The sequence below is a fragment of the Serinus canaria genome, chromosome 1, assembly GCF_022539315.1.
Source record: "Serinus canaria isolate serCan28SL12 chromosome 1, serCan2020, whole genome shotgun sequence".
Taxonomy (NCBI): domain Eukaryota; kingdom Metazoa; phylum Chordata; class Aves; order Passeriformes; family Fringillidae; genus Serinus; species Serinus canaria.
The window spans coordinates 65,511,467-65,532,259 of NC_066313.1; the positions used below are offsets into that span (position 1 = coordinate 65,511,467).

Below are 20,793 nucleotides of genomic sequence, written 5' to 3' on the forward strand. Positions count from 1 at the left end.
CAGCAACTCAGTTTTACTTACAGAGAAGACATGGAAAGAAAAAATACTATAAAAATTTCAAGTAGGAAAACATCTTAGAATCGTGAAGGTTGGAAAACACCTCTAAAATTACCAAGCAAAATGTTAAACTAACATTGCCACATTCACCACTAAACCATGTCCCCAAGTACCACATGCACACATTTTGAACACTGCCAGGGATGTTGATGCCCCTACATCCCTGGGCAGCTTATGCCAATGCCTGACCGTGCTTGCATTGAAGAAATTTATCCTTATATCCAATCTAAACCTCTTCTGGTGCAACTTGAGGCCATTTCCTCTTGTCCTCTTCTTGTTACCTGGGAGAAGAGATTGAGCTCCACCTCGCCACAGCCTCCTTTCAGGCAGGAATAGAGAGCTTAAATACTATGTCAAAATGAAATCTAGTACTCCGAAAATCCCAAATCAACCAAAGCCAAAACACAACAACCTAATCCTGTGGATTAGTATTATAGAAAATGGCTTTTTCCCCTGATACTTAACTTTTCTGCTTAGCACTTGCCCATCTCTATTGGAAAAAAGGAATTCACTGTGTTCGGCCAGCAAACCATCTCTCCCTCCTACCTCCCGTGCTTCTGTTTGCGGCAGCACAGCGTGATCCCAACCTGCCCCACATTTGTGGTCACCGCAGCGGGCAGAGCTCAGCGCAGCTGAGCCCAGAACCACGGTGGAGCCGTGCTGAGACCGGGCTTTAGCTCTGAGCCTGGGATAGCCTGTGGAATTGAGGAGTCGCAAAAATGTGTTGCAGTGAGCCGGGCACAGGGACACGAATAAGCCAGAGCAATGGGCACTAGTGTGGGAAGTGGGAGCTAAACCAGAGTTGAGGCCAGCGCGGCTGGGGAAGCATGGAAGCCGAGCCGTGCCGGCTCCAGCTCAGCCAGGGCACCTCCGCCTCGGTCACTTTGTCGAAAAAGCGCTCGAAACGGAGTGCGGGTCTCTCATGCCTCCCGTAGCTGAGGAAAAGGCTCCTAACTTCGTCCCCAGACAGGACAACGCTGCAAAGCGTGGAGCCGCTTCGCCGGGATCACGGCGCTGCCTGTGGTTGCCCGGGGAAGCCCCATCGGTGCGGAGGAGAGGGAGGCGGCCCGGGCTCCCGAGGCTCCCGCGGCCCCGCCGGAGGGAGGGAGGCGGCGGCGCGCTGGGCAGTCCCGGCCGGGCGGGACGGCAGGTGGCGGGGGCCGGGGCGGCGAGGCCGGCCCTGAAAGGTGCGATTGTCCCCAGCTATTCCTGGTATGCGCCGGGGCGGGAGCCGCCGGGGGCGGCCTCCACCGGCCGGGAGAGCGAGGGGCGCCGCGTCCCGGCGGGAGGGAGCCGCCAGGGCCGCGGGGGCGCGGCCCCTCCCGGGCGTCCGGCTGCCCCGGGGGTCCCGGCTCTGCCACAGGGCCCGCGGCGCTTCGAATTCCTGCGGCCGCGAAGCGCCAGCGAGCTCCCGGGAGGGGGAGTTCCGCGAGGAGGAGGCGGAGGGGGAGGAGACGGCGCTGGCAGCGTTAAAAGGAGGCAGCTGAATGACAGCGGCTGCCGCCGCGCCCCCGCCCCGCCGAGCACCGGCCGCCCACCGCTTGCTGCTGACCATGGACGGGAGAGAGGACGCGGAGTACGACTGCCAGGCGGCGTTCGCCGAAGCCCGGCGGTGGCTGGAGGTGAGGCGTCTCTCGGTGCTGCTGGGCGCCAGCCCCTCATTACCGCGGTCCCTGCCCGGGGCCGGGGTCCCGCTGCAGCCCCCGCGCGGCGGAGCGCGCAGCGCGCTCCCGCGGGGCTGTCCCACCGGCCGGCAGCAGCTCCTGGGACACGGCCCCAAACCTGGATTCTTTGTGGGCAGCTGCGGATTGCTATTTTTAGAAAGTATCGTGGCAACTTGCAGAAATCTGTGCAGTATCGCCACCGCCCCCTCCTCGCAATCCAAATTAAAGGCTGGCTTGGTTGCCCTCCTGTCGTTAAGGCTTATAATTTCTTGCCATCTTGTAAATTACTTCTGTAGCGCTTGCTCCGAGACAGTCTGAATTAAAGACACTCCTTCCTGTCTCGAAAGAGTTCAGGACAGAGAGTAACCTGAAATTAACACTCATTTTCTTCTCTCCTATTTTTAAACATGATTGTCTGACTGCACACAGCGCTTGACGTAAATATCCGTGTTTCTGTATGATTACCCCGAGTCACGCCGGTGCGGTACGTGCTAAAGCGTGGGGAGAGAGGTTGTTCCTGGATGTACCTGAGTATGACCAGGGCAGCATCGGCTGGACGAGAGAGGCTGATGGCTTGGAAGCTGAGAAATGTTAGGAATACTGAACAGCCTCCCTCAGAGTCGTGGTGTGCTTTTAAAGAGAGTGCTGGTTTAGATGTATTTTAACTTATTTCTTTGTCCTTAGCCACTTAAGATGAAACTTAGTGTTGTCAGAACAACTATCGCAGTAACTTTGGAAGGAGGAAATATTCAAAAAAAGACGTTTGTTACTTTTTACCCCTCTTCTTTACAAGCTTGTCAAGACCTGAGTTCAGGTTTCTTTGTTTCCTCTGTAAAACAATGACATCTAGTGCTTAAGAGAATGAGAATGTTGAACTGAGCGCACCAAAGGCAAGGGTATCGTAAATGACCTCCACAAGTGTCAGTTTTGTGTCCTCTGTGAATGTAGGTAATTACAGCAGTCCTGGCTTCCCCATGTGTCAATTTTGCAAAAGCTAGCTGTGAGTTTGAGTAATTAAAGCATTCCTCTCTCAGGTGTACCTTTCTTGCATTGCTTTCTTTAAATTGGCAAAGTTTACTTTAAAAAGCTTCATTAAGGTGATGTAATGTTGACTTTGAAAATCCTATTTTAAGGTGCTGGGGATTTGTTTTAATTATTACTAGATTTCATATGATACTGGCTTGTTGTACCATTCCTACTGAAGTTTTGTGTCTTTGCCTGCCAGCAGCATGTGGGACCTCTAGCAAAGTAATGTATGTAGTGAGCACTGTTTGTGTAGGGGGAAAAAACATATGCTCAGCTTCCCCTTTGCCCAGTCTAATTTGTGTGGCTATCCTTTGATATGTGAAAGCTGTTCTTATTTTAAAGTAACTTTTAAACTTACCCCTTGGAGAAACATTTTACTGTAAAGAGAGCAACTTGCAAACTGTAAGGTATTGATAAACAGGATGCTAGGAATTCCATAATGTTAAAGGAAGATGTAAATATTTATTTCCCTATGAAATGAGGTTTGTGTTTCCGAAGAATTGTTGTGTTTCTCTGCTCTTCACATCCAGATGGATTTAAAAGCCAAGACTAACCATTTCCGTTGTTGTATGGAAGAGTAATGATATTTTTAGGGTAATGAGGCATGTCCCAAGGTTTTGTGAGTCTTTGTAAAACAAAGTAGTGTGTACATGACAGTGAAACTTGGTGAGTCCTAATGATTAAACAATTTGTTTTGAAGATGAGGCAGATTTTCAAATATTTATGATCTTGAACTTCTGATGTTTTGGTAAGGTTTTGTGTACCAGCTTCTCCCTAACATTAGAGGAGATGAAAGCATACAGACACTAGCTACTATGTATTTAAGGGAACAAGCCAAAATATCTTTGTAAACTGTTACTCTTTCCCTTTGCTAATGAAAGCTTTGTTAACATATTTCTGTATTTCAATGGAGAATTTTATGGACTCTGATACTTAAAAAAAAAAACCCTCCAACCTTGAAGCTGAGGGCTTTTTAGTAACAGGAATGAGCAGCTGTATTTGTCAGATCCCAAGAGAAGTAAAAAAAAAAAAACCCAAAACCATGAAAAAATATTACCCTGTATTTTTTTAAAGTTTTTGTGAGAGAAAACTGTGTCCTGGTCAGGTTTCTTTTCTGCCTGTTCCCAGCTGAATTCTCCATGCTGTAGGGCAGCCACTGGCTCATGGGACCTCAAGTATTTGTTCCTAGTTCTTATGCTACCAAAAAACCCCCAAAAAAACCAAACCAACAAAAAACCCCCCAAAACTAAATAAACCCCAAGCCCCCTCCACCCTGCACCCTCAACCTCCAAACAACCCAAACCAAAAAAGCACAAGAGCTTGACTAAGAATAATAACAACAAAAATTTGTATCTGATATCTGGTGTTACTTAAAGAAAGACTTTGTTCTTTAATTCAGGTTCATGTTGAGACATATTTTATGATAATGCAGACAAGGAATGTCTGAAGTCTTCACAGTGCAAAGACCTCTTAAAGTGTGGTCCCCAACCTCTTGTGTTTCATGTGTTGGGAGCTGGGAGGGGATATTGCTTGTTACAAGAGTTGTAGTCACTGGGAGAGCTGCATGTTGAGGATGTCTACTTCTTTGGGGGAAGGAATGGTCATTTCCTGTGCAAAACTCAAGCTCCTCTCAGGTGTCCTTTCCAAAGAAGTCAGCACTGTTTAGTGGTGTTGGCTTCTTGCATCTGAGACTTTTGGCACTTTGTGAGCTCTGCCTGGAGCAAGTGGTGCTGATCAAACTCACCCAGCCTTCACTTGGTGCCTAAGCTGGGCAGATGGTGCATGCTGAGAATAAAACATTGGAATACCATGACTTGGCAGTAGTTTCTCAAAGAAGCAAAGACCAAGGGGAGACCTCATCACAGTCTCCAACTTCCTCATGAGGGGAAACGGAGGGCAGTCACTGATTTCTCTCTAGTGACTAGTGATGGGACCCCAGAGAATAGCATGAAGTTGTGTCAGGAAGGTTTAGGCTGGATATCCGGAAAAAGCTTTTCACCCAAAGGTGGCTGGACACTGGAACAGGCTCCCCAGGGAAGTAGTCACAGCACCAAGCTTGGCAGAGTTCAAGAAATGTTGGGACCATACTCTCAGGCACATAGTGTGACTCTTGAAGCTGTCCTGTTGCTGTCAGGAGTTGGACTTAATCCTTGTGGGTCCCTTCCAGCTCAGGATTTTCTCTCATTCTATGAAAGGTAGAGCTTGTTTGCCAAAGCTAGAAATAGCTGGGTTAAATTGTTTTACTGTGTTCTGTTCCATATTATAACTTCAGCAAGCCAAAAGCTGTTCCTCCAAACCAAAGCATTCTTCCCCCAGCTATTAAATATCCCAGACTGCCGAGTCTGTTTTCCTGCTTCAAGATGTGGGAGGGCAGTCTGCCTCTCCCTTTCTGCAATCCACCACCAAGTTCACCCTTGTGAATGAAGGGGAGACACAGCGCCTCTCCCCCAACACATGCTTCACTGTTTTAGGAGTGATGCCCCTTGAAGAGTTTGAGAGGAAAGAAGTCTATGCTGTTTTCTTGTAAAATGTCTCAGCTTCTGATTCTACTTCTGTGTTTTAAACAAATTCTGATATTCTGGTAAATGTCTATGGTTTGAAATTGTTTGCTAAATCAACTTGAAACCTGACCCACAAAGTCTGTAAATCTTTAGTTAAAGTGCCTTGAGGCAAATAATGCCTGAATTTTTTTCCCCCTGAAGTAGTCAAATGTACAGATCCAGTCTGTGGAGGGTGGCCAGCGAGCGTGTGCCTGAATGAATTGTTGGAGTGAAGCAGCAAAGCTGTAGGAAAGCATGTGGAGCAACTTCAACGAATCCACTGAAGTGAAAAATGGGTGTTCAGCCAAGTAACTATTAATATTGCAAATTTTTACAGCTCTTCTTGTGAGCTGAATTTCTTTCTCTAATAACTTCTATGGAGTTGTAAGTCAGTTATTCTGAGAAGTACTAATCTCATCAGAGTGTGCTGAGAGTGTCAGGACCCTGAAATCCTGGAATTGTTCCTCACTCAGGGACACTGCAGGAGAAGTTCTTCCTGTTGCTAAGACTACCCAGTGATGACGGAGAGAGCTGTTTCACCATGAAGATTTTTATAGCAAGATAAGGTTTTTATCAGTTTTAATAGGCAGTGTTAGCAGAAGGAAGCCCAGCATCTGGATGGCAACTAAAGCCACTCCTCTCTGTCATTAAATAGATAGTGAAATGGCTTAATTATTTATTTTGAATGCTGGTGTGTATTGACAGCTGCATGCAGTATTGCATTACAGTGGATGTTGGAAATTATTTAGGGCCTTTTTTTCCCTTCTTTTTTCCAGGAGAAAACAAATTTATATATATGTGTGTGCACCCCCTGCCCCCTTCTCAAACCTACTCAGAAGATTGAAAAAGCAGATTTGCAAAGTAACTTGGTAGAAGAGTCTGGTTGAGGATAAAACTTTAGAATCAGGACAACTTATTGAAATCTTTTGGTTTGGACCAACAGTACAGCAATCAAATTCAGGGAATGGTCTCTGACATGTGGTCACCAAATGTTTCTTTTTTTCAAAGCTGTTTGGAGTTTGCATTTCTCCTGTATATTTTTATGGCTTCTGCAAATGCAGCTAGAAGTCTAACAGTGATGTTTTCCCTGTATTTGCATAGAGATCTTACCTCAGTGATTATTTTATTTTGTTTCTCCCCCAAGCATGAATCTAATGCATACAGTCTGGTATGGGAAGAATAACTGGGGAGATAGAAGACTAATTTCCCTGTTCAAATCCTCTTCTTGTAGATACCTTGTTTAAGTTGAATTAATCAGGATGAAAAAAAAATGTTTTTCTTGGTTCTGGATCATGTACTCCTGGATAGTCTGTAGAGAACCAGTCAGTATCCTGAATAGCGCTAGAATAAAAGATGTGTGAATGAGAAGGCAAAATCTGTATATTCTGTTCCCTAAACCATGTTTAATACAGGGTAATTCTGTCAAGTCATAAAACCTGGGTGGACTGGTTTCTGGAGAACCTTTTACAGCACAGCTGCCAAACGTCCTGGCTCACGTTTACATAAGGGGTGTATTTAACCCTGCTTTAGGTGGATGCATCAATATTTTATTACTGTGTGTATATTCTTGGCAATGAGTATTTAGTGGAATAAATATAAGTGTATCTAGTTGATGTATAAATAATAATTGATGTACAAATGTACATGTTGTGAAGTAAATACTGTGGGAATTTTAATCCTGGAAATAATATTCTCTCAATTGCCTGCAGACTATGAAAGTGCTGTGGTAAAATGCCATATAATAGGGCTAGCAACAATGTGTTAGAGAGAGAGGGTGGCAGTAATGCCCTTTGATCTGGCTGAACGCTTTTTCCTCCGTTTCTTTGTCCTCTTGCTTCCAGATCTCAGGAAAGGTGTCTGTAATATGTTTGAGAGACAAATGGGACTAATTTTTGCTTGAGAGTAAAATCTATTTCCTGCTTTCTGCAAGGTGGGTTTATATATTTTCAAGTCTATATTTGGAAATTCTCAGGAATAATCAAAAGTCTGTCTTCACATAGTCTTGTGCGATGGGCATGCATAGCTTTGAGCTGAGTTCACAATGTAGTTTCCTTTATGAAGTTTCTCTTTGTAGTTTTGAGCATTGTATTAAAATTTTGCATGAAAGCAGCATCTGCAGGCACTTTGAGAAAGAATTAACTTTTTGACTGTAGAAGTGGGTATTTCTTCTATACTGAGGAAATGCATTGCAGCTTAAGGGGAACTGCAGACAGTTCTGACCAGGCTTTTGTTTTCCTCCTGTCTGTATTTTGTGGTTAGCAACTAGAGTTAGTTGAGGCATTACTTTTGTTGTTTTTTCTCCTGTCCTTTTGTTTGTTTTTTGAACTGTGTCCTGATCCTTTCTGCAGTTTTGTGGGGTCAAGCATTTTTTTCTTTGCCCATAGTTTAGGGAGAAGGTGAGATGGTAATGATTTCCATGTTTAGCATGCATTGCTCCCTCCTCCCCCATTACTATGGACTTACTTTTATCACCTTTTCTTTGTCAGGTGCTTTTTTGGTCTAAATTTTTAAGTTTATAATGAGCACTTGTGCGTATTATGTTAGATGGTGACCTTGCTGAGCTTTGGAAAACACTTTGGTTTTATTGTGTTGTAAGAACCAGATACATTCCAGCTGTTTCTTGTACCTACCACTCCTCCACTTTAAAGTTCCTTTATCCACTCCTGCAGGACATTTTTTAGAAACAAAACAAACCCTGACCTTTTCTGCTTAACCAGACTAATATAACTCTTAACTATCATTTTCTAAACAGACTTTCCAGCTACAGCAGTTTAATGAAAAACAGCATGTGCTCTCAGACACAGTGTACTAGAAATGCTTCTGCTGGTCTAAGGTGTGCTTGACACACCTCACTTCTTATCCAAATTATATCTTGGGAGGAGTGTTTCGGTTTTGCTGTTTTTCACATTTCTGAATGCTGTCAATCCAAGTGAAAATCTAACTTTAAAGGAATGTAGTGAATAAGTTAATTTAAAATAGGTTCTGTTGCTCTGCATACCGTGAGCTTCTGCAAGGTGTTGTGAATTTAGTGTTTATTATTAGTGCGAATTTTTTACTTTTCTAATGAAAAGAAAGATGTATGGATGTGACTCACAGCATGCTAGCTTCCAATTGGATACTTAGCTATAAAACTTTCATTTGTGTTATATTGAATAGAGAAACCTAATTTGAACAGTGTTTTCCATTCATGGTACAAAACATCTGGGATTATCTTGGAAGGGCATGAAGATTATAAAACTTGCTTTATATTTTTTTGCCAGTGTTGGCGCATGTTGTGCGAATGTTGGCACATTTTTTTTGGTACCAGCTCATGTGAAAGTTCTCAGTTTTGTTTCTGGATGTGATTCAGCTTTCAGTTGTTACTATTAGAAAAGAACACAATATACTAACTTTGGGAAATAGTTATTACTGTGTTGGCCAAAAAAGTCAAAATCCTTGTAATGTATCGCAGATTTAAAGGAGTTAGTGTGGCTGAGATCAGTTCAGCTAGCACAAACAGTGAAATCTGTTGTTTGGGCCAAGCTGTCCTCCTCCGGTAGATCCCACGACAATGTGGTTTTGTGTTAGTGCTGAGATGTTATCCCAGCAGGGTGTCGTTGAAACTCCCGTGCTTGGCCTGTGCTTCTCCTGCCTCCTTTTGCTGTGTCAGTGGCGTTTGTCTGATGCTCTGGTGAGTTCGCTCAGGGGAAAATCAGAGTGTTTTGGTATTTGCTTGGCTCCTGAAAGGTAAGAAGGACACCAGTGCTCCAGCCAGGGAAGAGGCAGTGTTGATGGAGGTCGCCTTTTGGCAGCAGCTCACTGTTGGGCTGCAGCTGACTAGTGGGATGAAGAGAGGCAGACGCCTGAACTCAGACAAGCCATCTCTTTCCCTGGAGGTTTCTCAAGTCACCTGCTTCTGCCCATTGCTTGGCTCTCTTCCTTACATGACTCAGGAGCTGTTTGCTAGGTGCCCAGGGTCGAGGTATAAGCTAGACACCTGGATTAGGGAGGCTGGCTTCTAGCCATAAATAACTTCTTCAGGATGAATTTCTTAAGGTTTATAAATACAGTTGGAGCTGTTTTAAATAGCAACTCTGCCAGGAGTTTGAGCCAAAGCATTTGATATGCTTATGCACTGACTTTCCTATGGAAGAAGCAGTCCTTGTGTCTCACTGAGGCTGTGTTGGTTGGGAGATGGTCCTTCAGAGGTATGGGGATATCTCGCTCAGAAGTTCTGCAGTCATCATCACCTGCCCTTCGCAGGGGCAATCTAATCCCAAACCCCATTTCTAGTGTTATTTGTAAATTCTTTCCTGGAATTGCTTTATTGACCCTGCTATTTGTTATTTGTTTATTACTTTTTCTTTCAGGAAGTAATTGAGAAGTCTAGCTTCTGGAGTTTGATCTGAGATTTTCTGTGTGGTCAAATGACCACGTCAGCTAATAAATCAAGATGTGGTAAAGAGCAGAAACAAGTGTGGGATGTTTTTCTTTTTACTTTAAGGAAGTGGATGAAAAACCAGCCAGTGCACCGTGGGGCTCCAACATGCCTTTTGTGCAGCTGGTGTCAGAATTTGGGGATGCTGGAAGAGGTGGATGGGTGCACTGTGCCAAGTTTTTCTGCCAGTTGTAACCACATAGCCTGGGTCAGTCATGGCAGTACTGTGCCATTTGCTGATGCCTCCAAAAACAAGTATCCTATTTCTGTTAGATAGTATCTGTTTGGCATTGAAAGAAGCAGAATGTTAGGCTTGATGACCTTTAAAAATCTTTTCCAGCTCTAATGATTCTGTGAAGCCAGATGCCAAAGTGGTTGTGGAGGAGGAAAAAATAAAGATCCAGGTTTGACACTAGAGCATTGGAGGAGTTTTGTAGCATTACCTGTTGCGCTGCCTTGAAATGCTTCTTTGGAAACTGTTTAAGATTAGGTGAAGCAGGGGACAAAGGCATTGCTACATTTTTGCTCTAGGAAAAACCTTTGCTTCCTTGTGTCACCTTGCTGTTTGCCTAAACAGTGCCATTGGCACTTGATGCACCTGAAAATGTAATCCTAAATGAAACAGGGCCAGACATTTGGTTGCAGGTTCTTTTGCAAATATAAGGGGTGGTAAAAAATTGATGTTGACTGTCTTAACGAACTACAGGGGTCTCACCTTGGTGTATATGTGTGTATGGGGGGGGTGGTTTTGGTTTGTTGGTTGTTTTTTTAAATGCCAGGTGGGCATCTTCTTTGTGAGTTCTCAATGTTCAGTAAAAAGGCTGCTTGTAGTTGATCTTATTCAGACAGAATGGAAATAGAGTGAGGATGAAGGTGTGAGCTCCAGGTACAGATGGATATCTTTCACAGACATTTGCCTGATGCTGTGGAGGCAAAAAAAATCCCTGATATAATAAACATCAACTTGATGATTATTCAAGAGGGTATTGCTTCACAGCTACAAGTCTTACATGTGGATGAAGTTTTCAAAGCCAAATCCTCATTAAAATGCACAGACTGGGTTGCTCACTAATGACCTAGCTTTCATGTGTCTGATAAAATCCCAAAGTTCTCTGTGACTTTGGGGTAGGTCTGGCAAAGTGATCTCAGACTCCAGGAAGGTCTGCATGTCAGGTGTCAGTGGAATAGGGCTGGGAGCTGTGCACTCTGAAGAAATGATAGAGAAGAGAGGCTTGGAAAGGGACGAGGAGAAATGTGCACCTGAAGTTATTTGTAAATAACTACTTTTTCCTTCATTGATTTCTAACCTTGTAAGTATTTAAATTGTGAAATTTCATAGAATGTGCCAACTTTTTCAACCTGTTGTTTTCGGGTTTTTTGCATTTGTTTTGCATTTAGCCATTTAAAAGATTGGGGGAATGCAGTCTCAGACTATTCTAAATTTCTGAATGTGTTACTACACTTATTTTAATTTTTTCACATATTTAAAAATTAGTATCTCATCTGCTTTACTTACCATTGAACACGGAAGCCTATTGTTATACCTGACTGAAAAATGCTTACATGTTCATGCTTACGGTTCCTTTTTTGTTTTCTTCCCTTTCTTACCTCCACAGCTAAGAATTCTAAAGTAGTTTGTTTTTTTTTTCTTTACTGAGGCAACTAAAATCTTATGTCATTCCATTTTCCAGTGGAATCTTTGACCTTTCCTTGTGAAAACTCTCTTCCTTTGGAAATGATAGTAAAAACGCAAATGTTCTTTCCCTAAACATACTTAGATATACCATAGTTAAGGAAGATAACGCTGTTAAACCTTGGGTGATTCTCAGTGCAATGGTTAATTTTTTGTCAGAGCACAGGATATTTACCATGCACATTTCAGCACCAGGGTTTGGTGTGTGCATGCAGGCAGGTCTCTTGCAAGACCCAAGCTGCCTGGTTGTGGCAGTGAAGCAGACAGCTGGAGCAGCGGCTCCTGGCAGCGTGGCAGATGTGGCCGGGAAGCTGGCAGCAGTTCTGTTCCCTGTGTCGAGTGCAGTGATGGCTTAGATGCGATCCAGCCGTGCACATTTCCAGTGGTGACTCATCTGATTATTTTCTCTTTCCTCTGTGATTAGCTGAGGAGGTAGGATACAGGAGGATGTCTCTCTGGAGGTGGAAGACTTCTCTGTCATGCTACATTTCCGATATGGGGGAATGAGGAAAGGATATTGGTGTGTATTGGCTGTTTATAAAGGTATGCCAGCCTTCCTCACCCTCCTTTTATTTTGTGTTGCTTCCTTAGAGTGTTAAACCTAATCCAGCTGTGCTCTGGCTGTACCTTGGCCATGTCTTACCTTTATTTTTGCACTGTTCTGGAGTATGGGAATCATACACAGTATGGAATCTTGTGCACACTTAGCTGAACGCACACTGCTCCTGGGGGCAGGATGTGGAGATGAAATCTGGATCTCCAGGTTCTTCTCATCTTAGCCTCAGAGTTTCTACACTCAGGTAAAGTGTATGTGTCTTTTTTTGGTTGGGTTTTTTTTTCCTGGAGGCAGGAAATATGTATTTCCATTTGGGCAGGGGCACTTTTCTGCAGACTGCTAGTGGAGGCAGATGTGAAGTGCACCGCTATTACCAATTTTTTAATCTACCAATGCATAAAATATTGTTAGGTTGCATGTAGTGGTACTAAGTTTTGACAGAGATGAAAATTGAGACTTCTACCTGCTTTGACTGTGTCGGCCTACCTGATGTAGGCTGGAAATTGGAAGCAGCATGGCTGCTGTCACACAGAAGTCCTTGTGAGCCAGGATAGGTCTGGCAAGAATACCCACAGCATTATGCAATATAAATATCCTTTGAGATTAGATTGCTATGCATTAATTGCAGCCAGACATAGCTCATTGTTCCTTCATCTAAGGAGCCTGGATCTTGCTCACTTTTTTTTATGTTTTGTGAGAGAAGATTTGAAGTATGAAACTTGCTTCAGTGCTTTTATCTGTCAGGAAGACCTGTTTACCAAAGTACTAGTACATAGGTGCCTCAGCTATTGTAAAAATACAATGGCTCTTCATCCTTTCAAGAGCTTTATAGTCTTAGTTAGAGAATGCATCATCCTTATCATGAGAAGTGTCTGTTGGAAAAGCTGTTCTTGAGAAAGCTGCTTCAAACCCGTTCATGTGTAGAGATTTGTGGATTTCATATGCCCTTTCCTTTATTAGAAGTTAATGCCATATTATAAGAATTATAATCTCTGTGTAAATGTTAGTATTATATATCCCCTCCTGTCTACTTTTAAAGTGGTTTTAATCCTGGGACTTGGAAGGGAAATAGGAACATGAGGGACATGCAGCTAAAACTCTATCCCATGCCTGGGACCACTCTGATAGTGTGGTGTGTTGACAATCTTTGTGTACAAGAAGGAAGATTTGGGGGATTGAATGTTATGGTAACACCAGCAATCAAGTACTGAACACAGCTGCCCATTACATGCATGGTGGTGTTGTGTTCCTCAGCTTAGAAGTTTTGGTCACCTTCTCAGCTTCCACCAGCAGCTCCTGTTCACTGGCTCTGTTTAAATGATCATGTCTTTTTTAGCATAGGTTTTATGGTAATGATGCTCTCTGGTTTTCTGCTAAGAAAAATCTGGTTTTGATACTGAATTCTGAGCTGTGGGGTTTTGGGAGGTGCTTGGAACTAGGCATGAGGTTTCAGTATGAACTAAAAGGTGAATTGTTTCCTGGTTATAAGTTCCAGGACACTTTCTACTTTACAGTGAATTTGACCAGGATCTGTTGCAGTAGCTCCCAGTGGTCACTAAAACATTGCCTCTGCTGTTGTTATTTCATTGTTACATGGAATTTAAGTGACGTGGTTCAGAATATTTGCATAGTGCACTTCTCTGTATTTAACTTTTTAGCATAATTAGGCCACAGCACTGTCACAAGAACACAGTTTTGGTTATGTGGGATCTTTAATGACCTCTGGAACATTGCATAAGTCATAGCTGTCAGGCTGCAGTGGTGAAAAAAATCTCTGAAGCAATGGCTAGTTTCAGGGAGAGAGTTCAGCAGTCAGAAAATTGGTATAATGCTATTTTTGGCCTTAAAACCCCTTGCTTCTTTTAATATTTTAGGGTCAGTGGGAGCTTGCTGATGATGCTTGTTGCAGATATCACATGCTGCAGTCACAGATGATGGAGAAACTGCTGCATAGAGCAAATGAACAGCTCATGTTCTCCCTCTGCATAGATTCATTACTGGGACCAAGTTACATATATGCAGTCTGGAAATACTAGAGGTCTTTGATCTTTAAAACTTAATGTTTGAAAATGTAAATGATGAGCTCCTTTTGATCTGCTTCTTAAATTAAATGGTAATTGTGAAAATTACATTTGGCAGTTTTCCACTTAAGGGCTTGTACTTCTCATTTCACACTATGTTAATTTTAAGCTGTATGTCCTTGCTGGTTTTCCATCAGTGAATTCTGGTAAGGGGGTGATCCTTATGTTTCTGCATGGCTTAATTATCAGCAGCATGTGTATTTGGTGCTACTCTTTTAACATGCAATTCTTCTAAACCAAGATGTCAGGGATTGCCAGTTCTGCCTGTATGTCCATGACTAGGGCAATGGGAATCACTGAGGCTGAGCAGAACTCTGTGAGAGTTTGAGCTGTGTGTGCCCAGGATGGAAGCCCTGGCTTGTTCACCTCAGGTGTCAGGAAATGCTTGGGCACGTGCTCCACTGCAGTCTGGTGATGGGTCCTCACAAACATCTGCTGATAGCAAAGCAGCAGAGGCTTTTTATCTGTGTGCTTCTGTGCTCCTGGACTACTTGCCTTTCCAAATTACTGGCATCATCTAATCAAAAAAACTGCTGGTTAATTTAGGGCTCCTAAAATGTTGATGAAGTTCATGCAAAGCTCAGTCTTTTCCTTACATCAGCTTTCTAGTGTGTAGAGGATTTGTCTCTTATTTACCATAAATGATGATAAAGACCTCTCTGTCTTTGTCCTGTTTTCTTATGAAAGGGGCCTTTGAAGTCTGAGGGCCACATCAAACTGCAGCAAGTAACTCACAAGTTTATTCAGAAACTTATCCCTGTAATAGGTTCTTTTAAACTTCTGTTGGTTTAAAGCCAACTCAAAATCAGCTGCTGAACTGAAATGAAGTTGCTAATTACCCCCTTAGCAAAATCACTTTGTGTACTTTTCAATTATTAATATTTGTTTCACTCTGCAGAGATTAAATTTGTGGGGGAGAAGGTTCAAGGTTGTTAGTACTGAATGTCTGCCGCAACTTTAAGATGTATTCATGGCTGGAGGAGGTTTTCTGTGGGCTTCTGTTTTATTGGGTCTTTTTAGGAGGAGGTAAAGATTCTTTCAGATCCTAAACAGTCTGTGGAGTGAGGTTTTCTGTTTTGAATATCATCATGTGGACCTCCTGCTGTAACTCATTCTACAGTCCTCAGATTTGTCTTGCTTTCCATCTCCTGTTGATTAGCTTTAGGGATGTTTGCATTGAGTTCAGCATCATGCTGAATTAGCATATTGCTGATTTTGCTGATTTCTGTTTGTCTGTGAGCTGGCAGATTGGAGCATTCATCTCCAGGAATTTGCATAGGATGTTAAACAATCTGAGTGCTTTAGTGGCGCCCATCAGAGTGAGGAAATTGCCCAGCTGAGGTGAACAGGAACATTGCAACTCAGACCTGCTACAGCAGCCTGCCTGTGAATTTGAATTTTTTCTTTTAAGCCCAAAATAGAGAGAAAATATTTCCAAGTGGTGATAAAAACAGTTGCCAGGGAAAGTAAATTTTAAGTATCTTTCTGTGGTTATGGAAAGCATTTACCTTGTGTTTGTGCTTCAGAGTAACCTTTCCTTATTAATTTTTTTTAGTAAATAATGACTTAAACAACCTTCCAGATAAGTTTTCAAAATAAAAATGAGTGCTCACATTTTTTTGAGTTGGAAATTGGATGCTTAAATTTTATCTCTCTTTGTTGAGGTGTGGAGGATTTGGGATCATACTTTTTCAAAATTTCTCTCTCTCAAAATGTCGCTTTGGCTTCTGCAATATTTTAGGTAAGGAAGACTTGTAGAATTATTAAACTCCTTTCCCCCTCCCCCATCCCTATTTCACTTTTCCATGTGAATTTAAATTATCTGATTTAAGTATTTGTGTGGGAAGCACAGGGTGCCACAGAGGCCTTCTATCCCTTCCTGCTGTTGGGACAGAGACCCCCACCAGAGACAGCTGCCTAGGAGTGGGACTGTGCAGCCTGTGCAGCACCATTTTAAAGAGTATTTTCAAATATCATGTGATGCTAAACTTTTGTTTTCATTGTTCCTTTGTAGTGATTAAACTAATTTGAGGTCTAATTAAAGCAAGTCAATAATTAAAGCAAGGAATATTTGAAGTCCAGATTTTTTTTCAAACTTGAAGAGCTTGAAACAAGTGAATTCCATAGGTGCCTAAGAGCAGAAAACTTGTATTTCTGGTGAATGATGTAGCCAGTTTTAAACCTCCTTCACTGCTCCTTTAAGGCTAGCCCAGAAGTAAATAAAATAAAATAGAACACCTTAAGCTTCAGACCAAAGCTTTGATTTTGAATGAATTGCTCAGGATGAAAAAAGAAGAGGTGGGTGTGTTCTGTTTCATGGAATTTAAAAAACAAACAAACACAAAGTAGTGTCTGCTGCCAGGAGAGCTTCTTTCCTGGAGCCAGACATTCATAAACATTCTGGAGGTCTTCACTTGACCCAATGTAATTTCATTTTTAGCCCTGTTTGGGGTGGGGTCTCACAGCTTCTGCCGAGTGGAAGGTTTTTCTAGAGACCAGAGCTACAGAGCTGCCGTGGCTCTGTAACCCTTAGTGCAGCTTCTGTGTCAGAGCACAAGAGCCAAGGGCTTGCTGTTTCCTGTAAAACTCGGTAGGAACAGGATCCTGACAGGACAAGTCTCCTTCCTTTTTAAGGTGTGAGGATCCCATTTCTCTTGTAACCAGAAAAACAGATAGTTAAACAGCACTATGCCTAGTTGTATTCTTTTTGCCCCGCCCTCCTACTGACACTGTAGGAAAAGGTTTGACAGTGACATCTCAAGCTAAACTGGCTCCTCAGGGGCTTGGTTACCAGCAGAAATATAGGTACTTGTTTGAAATCTTAGGAAACTGAAAGGGCCAAGATTAAGGCTTACAGAAAAATAAAAATAAAGTTGTTCTTATATGATATGTACCTACAGGAAGCCATCAGATGTCCTTCTCAATTTTATGATAAATAATGTATGCTGGGGTTTGGCATTAGATCTTAAATGGTGTTTAAATTAAACGCTCATGGTTGGATAAAATGGGCTTAGACAGGCTCTACTTTGTTTTGGTGCTCTAGAGCTAATCATTTACAAATTGCTGAGCTAAGGGGCACAAATTAATGACATTCCAGCATCTTAAAATATCCCTAACTATGTCATACTGAAAAAATGTGTATTCTGTGTTTAGATGCTATGAATTTCACAGATGTTTTATTTATGTGAAACAAAATCAAGACAGAAGCTGAGTTGCTGTTTTGTGTCAGTTACTTTGTTATTCTGAACTGCTGTGTATTTTTGAGTAGCACACAGTCTTTATAATGTTTATAAAATTACTTTCTAGTACAATTCTGCAAAGAATTTTCTGCCATAGTATTTTCCCCATGTAGCGTTTTTTAATATTTTTAATGGAGGTATGGGTATCATATGTTTACTCACAAAAAAATTTCTAGATGTCAAAATGTTTACTTCTTAACCCAGTTTCACTTTGTGCTAAGTTTTCAGATTTGTTAAAAGTAACAATGTCTTCTATTGCAGAGTGTTACTTTCCAAGGATTCAGAAGAAATTTTGCAGGGATTCTCAACTTACCATTACACTGTTTATGAAGGAAATCTTTTGTTTCATAATAGGATAGTTTCAAATAGTGTTGAATATATGTTTCAGAGTTGTTTTACTGTACCCCTTTGTTTTTGGCAAAATGTGTTTTGGGTAGTTACATTGTAGCCTTCTTCCTGCATGTAGGTAAGAATATTAACAAGGCTTTTGATTGTTTTGTTGGATCTTATTTAATTTTAATTTGTTTTTTCAAAGTAATTAAATGGAAGATGGGTAATTTACTTTACTGACCCCAGATGTGTCCTTTGACATCTAATGCAAAGACTGACGGTAACTTTTCACAGCCATTTCTTTTGTTAGAGATATATATTGGTATGAATTTTGTACATTTTAAAGTGTGGCCTTGACTACTACAAATCTTTGTCCAAACAAAACCTCGAAGAGCTACCTCTGAATGTCAAAAGCTAGTAAATCATATTTACTTTTTTTGAGGTTCTGGTGCCAAGTGTCATTACCATGGAATATTTAGTCACCAGGCCTTGGGGCTATTTCAGTTTGCCAGGTTTCTGTGTGCTTTCCCTAAATTCAGCAGTGATGTTGCACAGGATCGCTGGAAGCAGCAGTGGAACTGGAATTATCCAGGCTAGCAACTTTTCCAGTATATATCGGTATAGATGAAGGCAGGAGACCAAGGTGCAGCAAATGTCATGTCCCTATTGCAGACCTGAGGCAGGGTTATGTGAGGGCTGTGCTGGGTACTATGCCAGTGTGGGCTGGAGGGGATAGGGCAGAAATTAAAGTGGCTCTTCTCATCTTCCCACCCCCCTGTTGCTCATATGCAAACATGAACAGCACATCTAGGGCTCTCTAGATGTGTTTCTTCTGTTTCTTTGTCCTGTGTTTCTTCTGTTTGCACCTCTGGCAGCGAGGCTGTGTTGAGGTTTGCATGTTCTTCCTTGAGGTAGCAAAAACTTGACTTTTTTTTTTCAATTTTTTTTTTTTTAATATGTATTAGAAGTAATACCTTGAGCAGGTGGATTCATGTGCCTGTGACCAAAAGCTATGTAATGAAGTCCAGACCTGCTTTCACTTTGAATATTTCCTCCCCCGAAAAATAAAAGTTATTTTTCTTATGTGGTTTCTGGAGGTTCTTCAAAGAAAACCCCACTGTGGTTGTAACTATTCTCTCCACAGGTACCTGCCTTATTCCCACATCACTCTGGCATTGTAGGAGCCCTTTGTCCTTCAGAGCTTGTAGGTCAGTCATTTTTACTAGCTCAAAACATCTTCCATCAAGAAAAGGGAAACCAGATTTTTAAATTTGTTATCTGACTGTGATGTAGACTCTGTGGAAGTGTAGAAAGTGCCAGTAGTGCATAGGCATCCTCAGCACCACCACCCTGCACTCTCCCTTCTCTGCAGGCATCTCCATTGTTTTCAGGGTCACTGGAGAAGCACAGGTGGGCCATCTCTAAGCAGTGTAACACTAATAACCTTGCACATAGACCAACCAGTTTCTTCCTCCCTAGCCCCAGCTAGTGATGAGAATTAACAGACCATACAAAAGAACTGATTAAAGAATTTGTTAGAGAGTATAAATTGGATGTAGCCTTCAAATTCTAGTCAATCCTATCTCTCTGTGCATCTTCTACCACAACATTAGAGTTACAGAGCCTGGTGTTTGGGTTATATGTGGTAGTGTAAGCACCACTTAAATGTTGTGCCCTCAAAGTTGGCAGTTATCCTGATATGAATATGTATACCATCTTTCTTTTCTGTTGCTTTAACAATGCCATGTCATAGTAGGCATTACAGGTTTAAATTTCTGCTTTGGCACTTAAAGGGCATGTCCTAAAATAAACTGATTTATTTGTAGATTTTTTTGCATCTAGGTCATTGTGTGTTTTGAGCAGTTGCTGTGAATACCTAATTTCCAAAACACCACCAAAAACTCTCCTGGAAACTCACTTTGTTCTTTCTTGTGCCTTAAATCATGGAGATACATACGTGCTTAACTAAGAATTTTTACTGGGTTTGATATTTAGATGATGAGACTGAGTGAGTAATAAGTTCTTTTATGTAGAAATTGCATATATGGCTCAGAGAAGCTGAGGGGGTCATGTAGTTCATGACTACTCTTTTGTAAAATTGAATATTCTTATACTTGGACCATTCCTGGCATATCTGTCTATCTCCATTTATTTTAACCTCTTCAAAACTGGTACTTAACTTTCCTGGTTAATTTTTCCTCCCTAATGCATGGCAATCTTTGCTGTGAAGTAAATCCATTAGTGCACATTTTACTTTATACATTTGGAGTATGTATCTCATCTCTTCTTTGCAATAACTAGTCCTTGTACTGCTAAGTGTCTTTTCTTGAAGCACAATACATGAAATAGCGTGACCCAAACTAAGAGCAGGACTCCTACTGCACCAGTACAGACTGGTGAATAACCACTTGAAGCAGTGTCATTGCATGAAAGGGTATGAGGTTGACTTACTACAAACTGACATTGTCAGTTGAAAAAAAAAGTTAACATTGTTGTGAGATATACAGGAATATCCTATTCATGTGTTTGGTTGCACTGTTTTAAGAATAAGATTTTGTAGCCAACCCTGAATTTTTCTTGCTGAACTTTGCACCAGTGCTCCAACTTAGGACTTGAACATGGAATTTTTGTTTCATGCAATGTCTCAGGTTGAGCTTGTAAATAATGTGGTGGTTGTCCATCACCTAATTCTGTTAAGGACACACTGGAGTTATTTAAAATAACTTCTCTTGGGTCTGGTTTAGTATTTCACGTCATGGCCTTTTAATCTCCTTACCTAGATTGCATTTCCACAGTCTGCCCTTAAATAAAATAACAAGGCTTTTTTTCCAGTTGCATAACTTCAGTTAATCTACAGCACACTTGCTGCTTTTCTTGTGTCCAACCAGCTTATTTGCCAAGGCAGAGAAAAAAAGTGTCTTTTCAGACCAAAGTGTTCTTCCCTTTCAAAAGTCATGTCCTTGTGTTGGTGGTGAGTCAGCAGTATTTAATACCCTTCTAGAAGCTAAAGTTGGGGAGAATAGCCTAAATGTTTTTCTAATCCTTTTTCTGTTTTCTTTCTCATGTCATCACACCTCAAAAGGGGATCTTTATTTTTAATTTTTTTTTTCAGTCAATGAGACCTTTCCAGCCCTTTGAGTTAAGATAATTGTTAATGGCTTAGAGCATGCTCTAGAACAGACAAGAACTT

At 41.8% G+C, this 20,793-nt stretch overlaps 1 protein-coding gene across 7 annotated transcripts in view; it reads left to right on the forward strand.

The window, feature by feature from the left end:
• The first annotated feature begins 1,524 nt into the window (after window positions 1-1,524).
• LMO7 (LIM domain 7) overlaps window positions 1,525-20,793 on the forward strand; it is a 132,083-nt gene continuing 112,814 nt past the window's right edge. For 3 of the 7 annotated variants that reach the window (XM_018908734.3, XM_050970354.1, XM_018908735.3), the window contains exon 1: window positions 1,528-1,679. In XM_018908734.3, the coding sequence (XP_018764279.2) occupies window positions 1,545-1,679 (135 nt within the window). In that variant the 5' untranslated portion in view covers window positions 1,528-1,544. Of the gene's footprint in view, window positions 1,680-20,793 lie in introns of all 7 variants that reach the window. The other 4 variants (XM_050970347.1, XM_050970362.1, XM_050970365.1 and 1 more) reach the window with 2 other exon arrangements.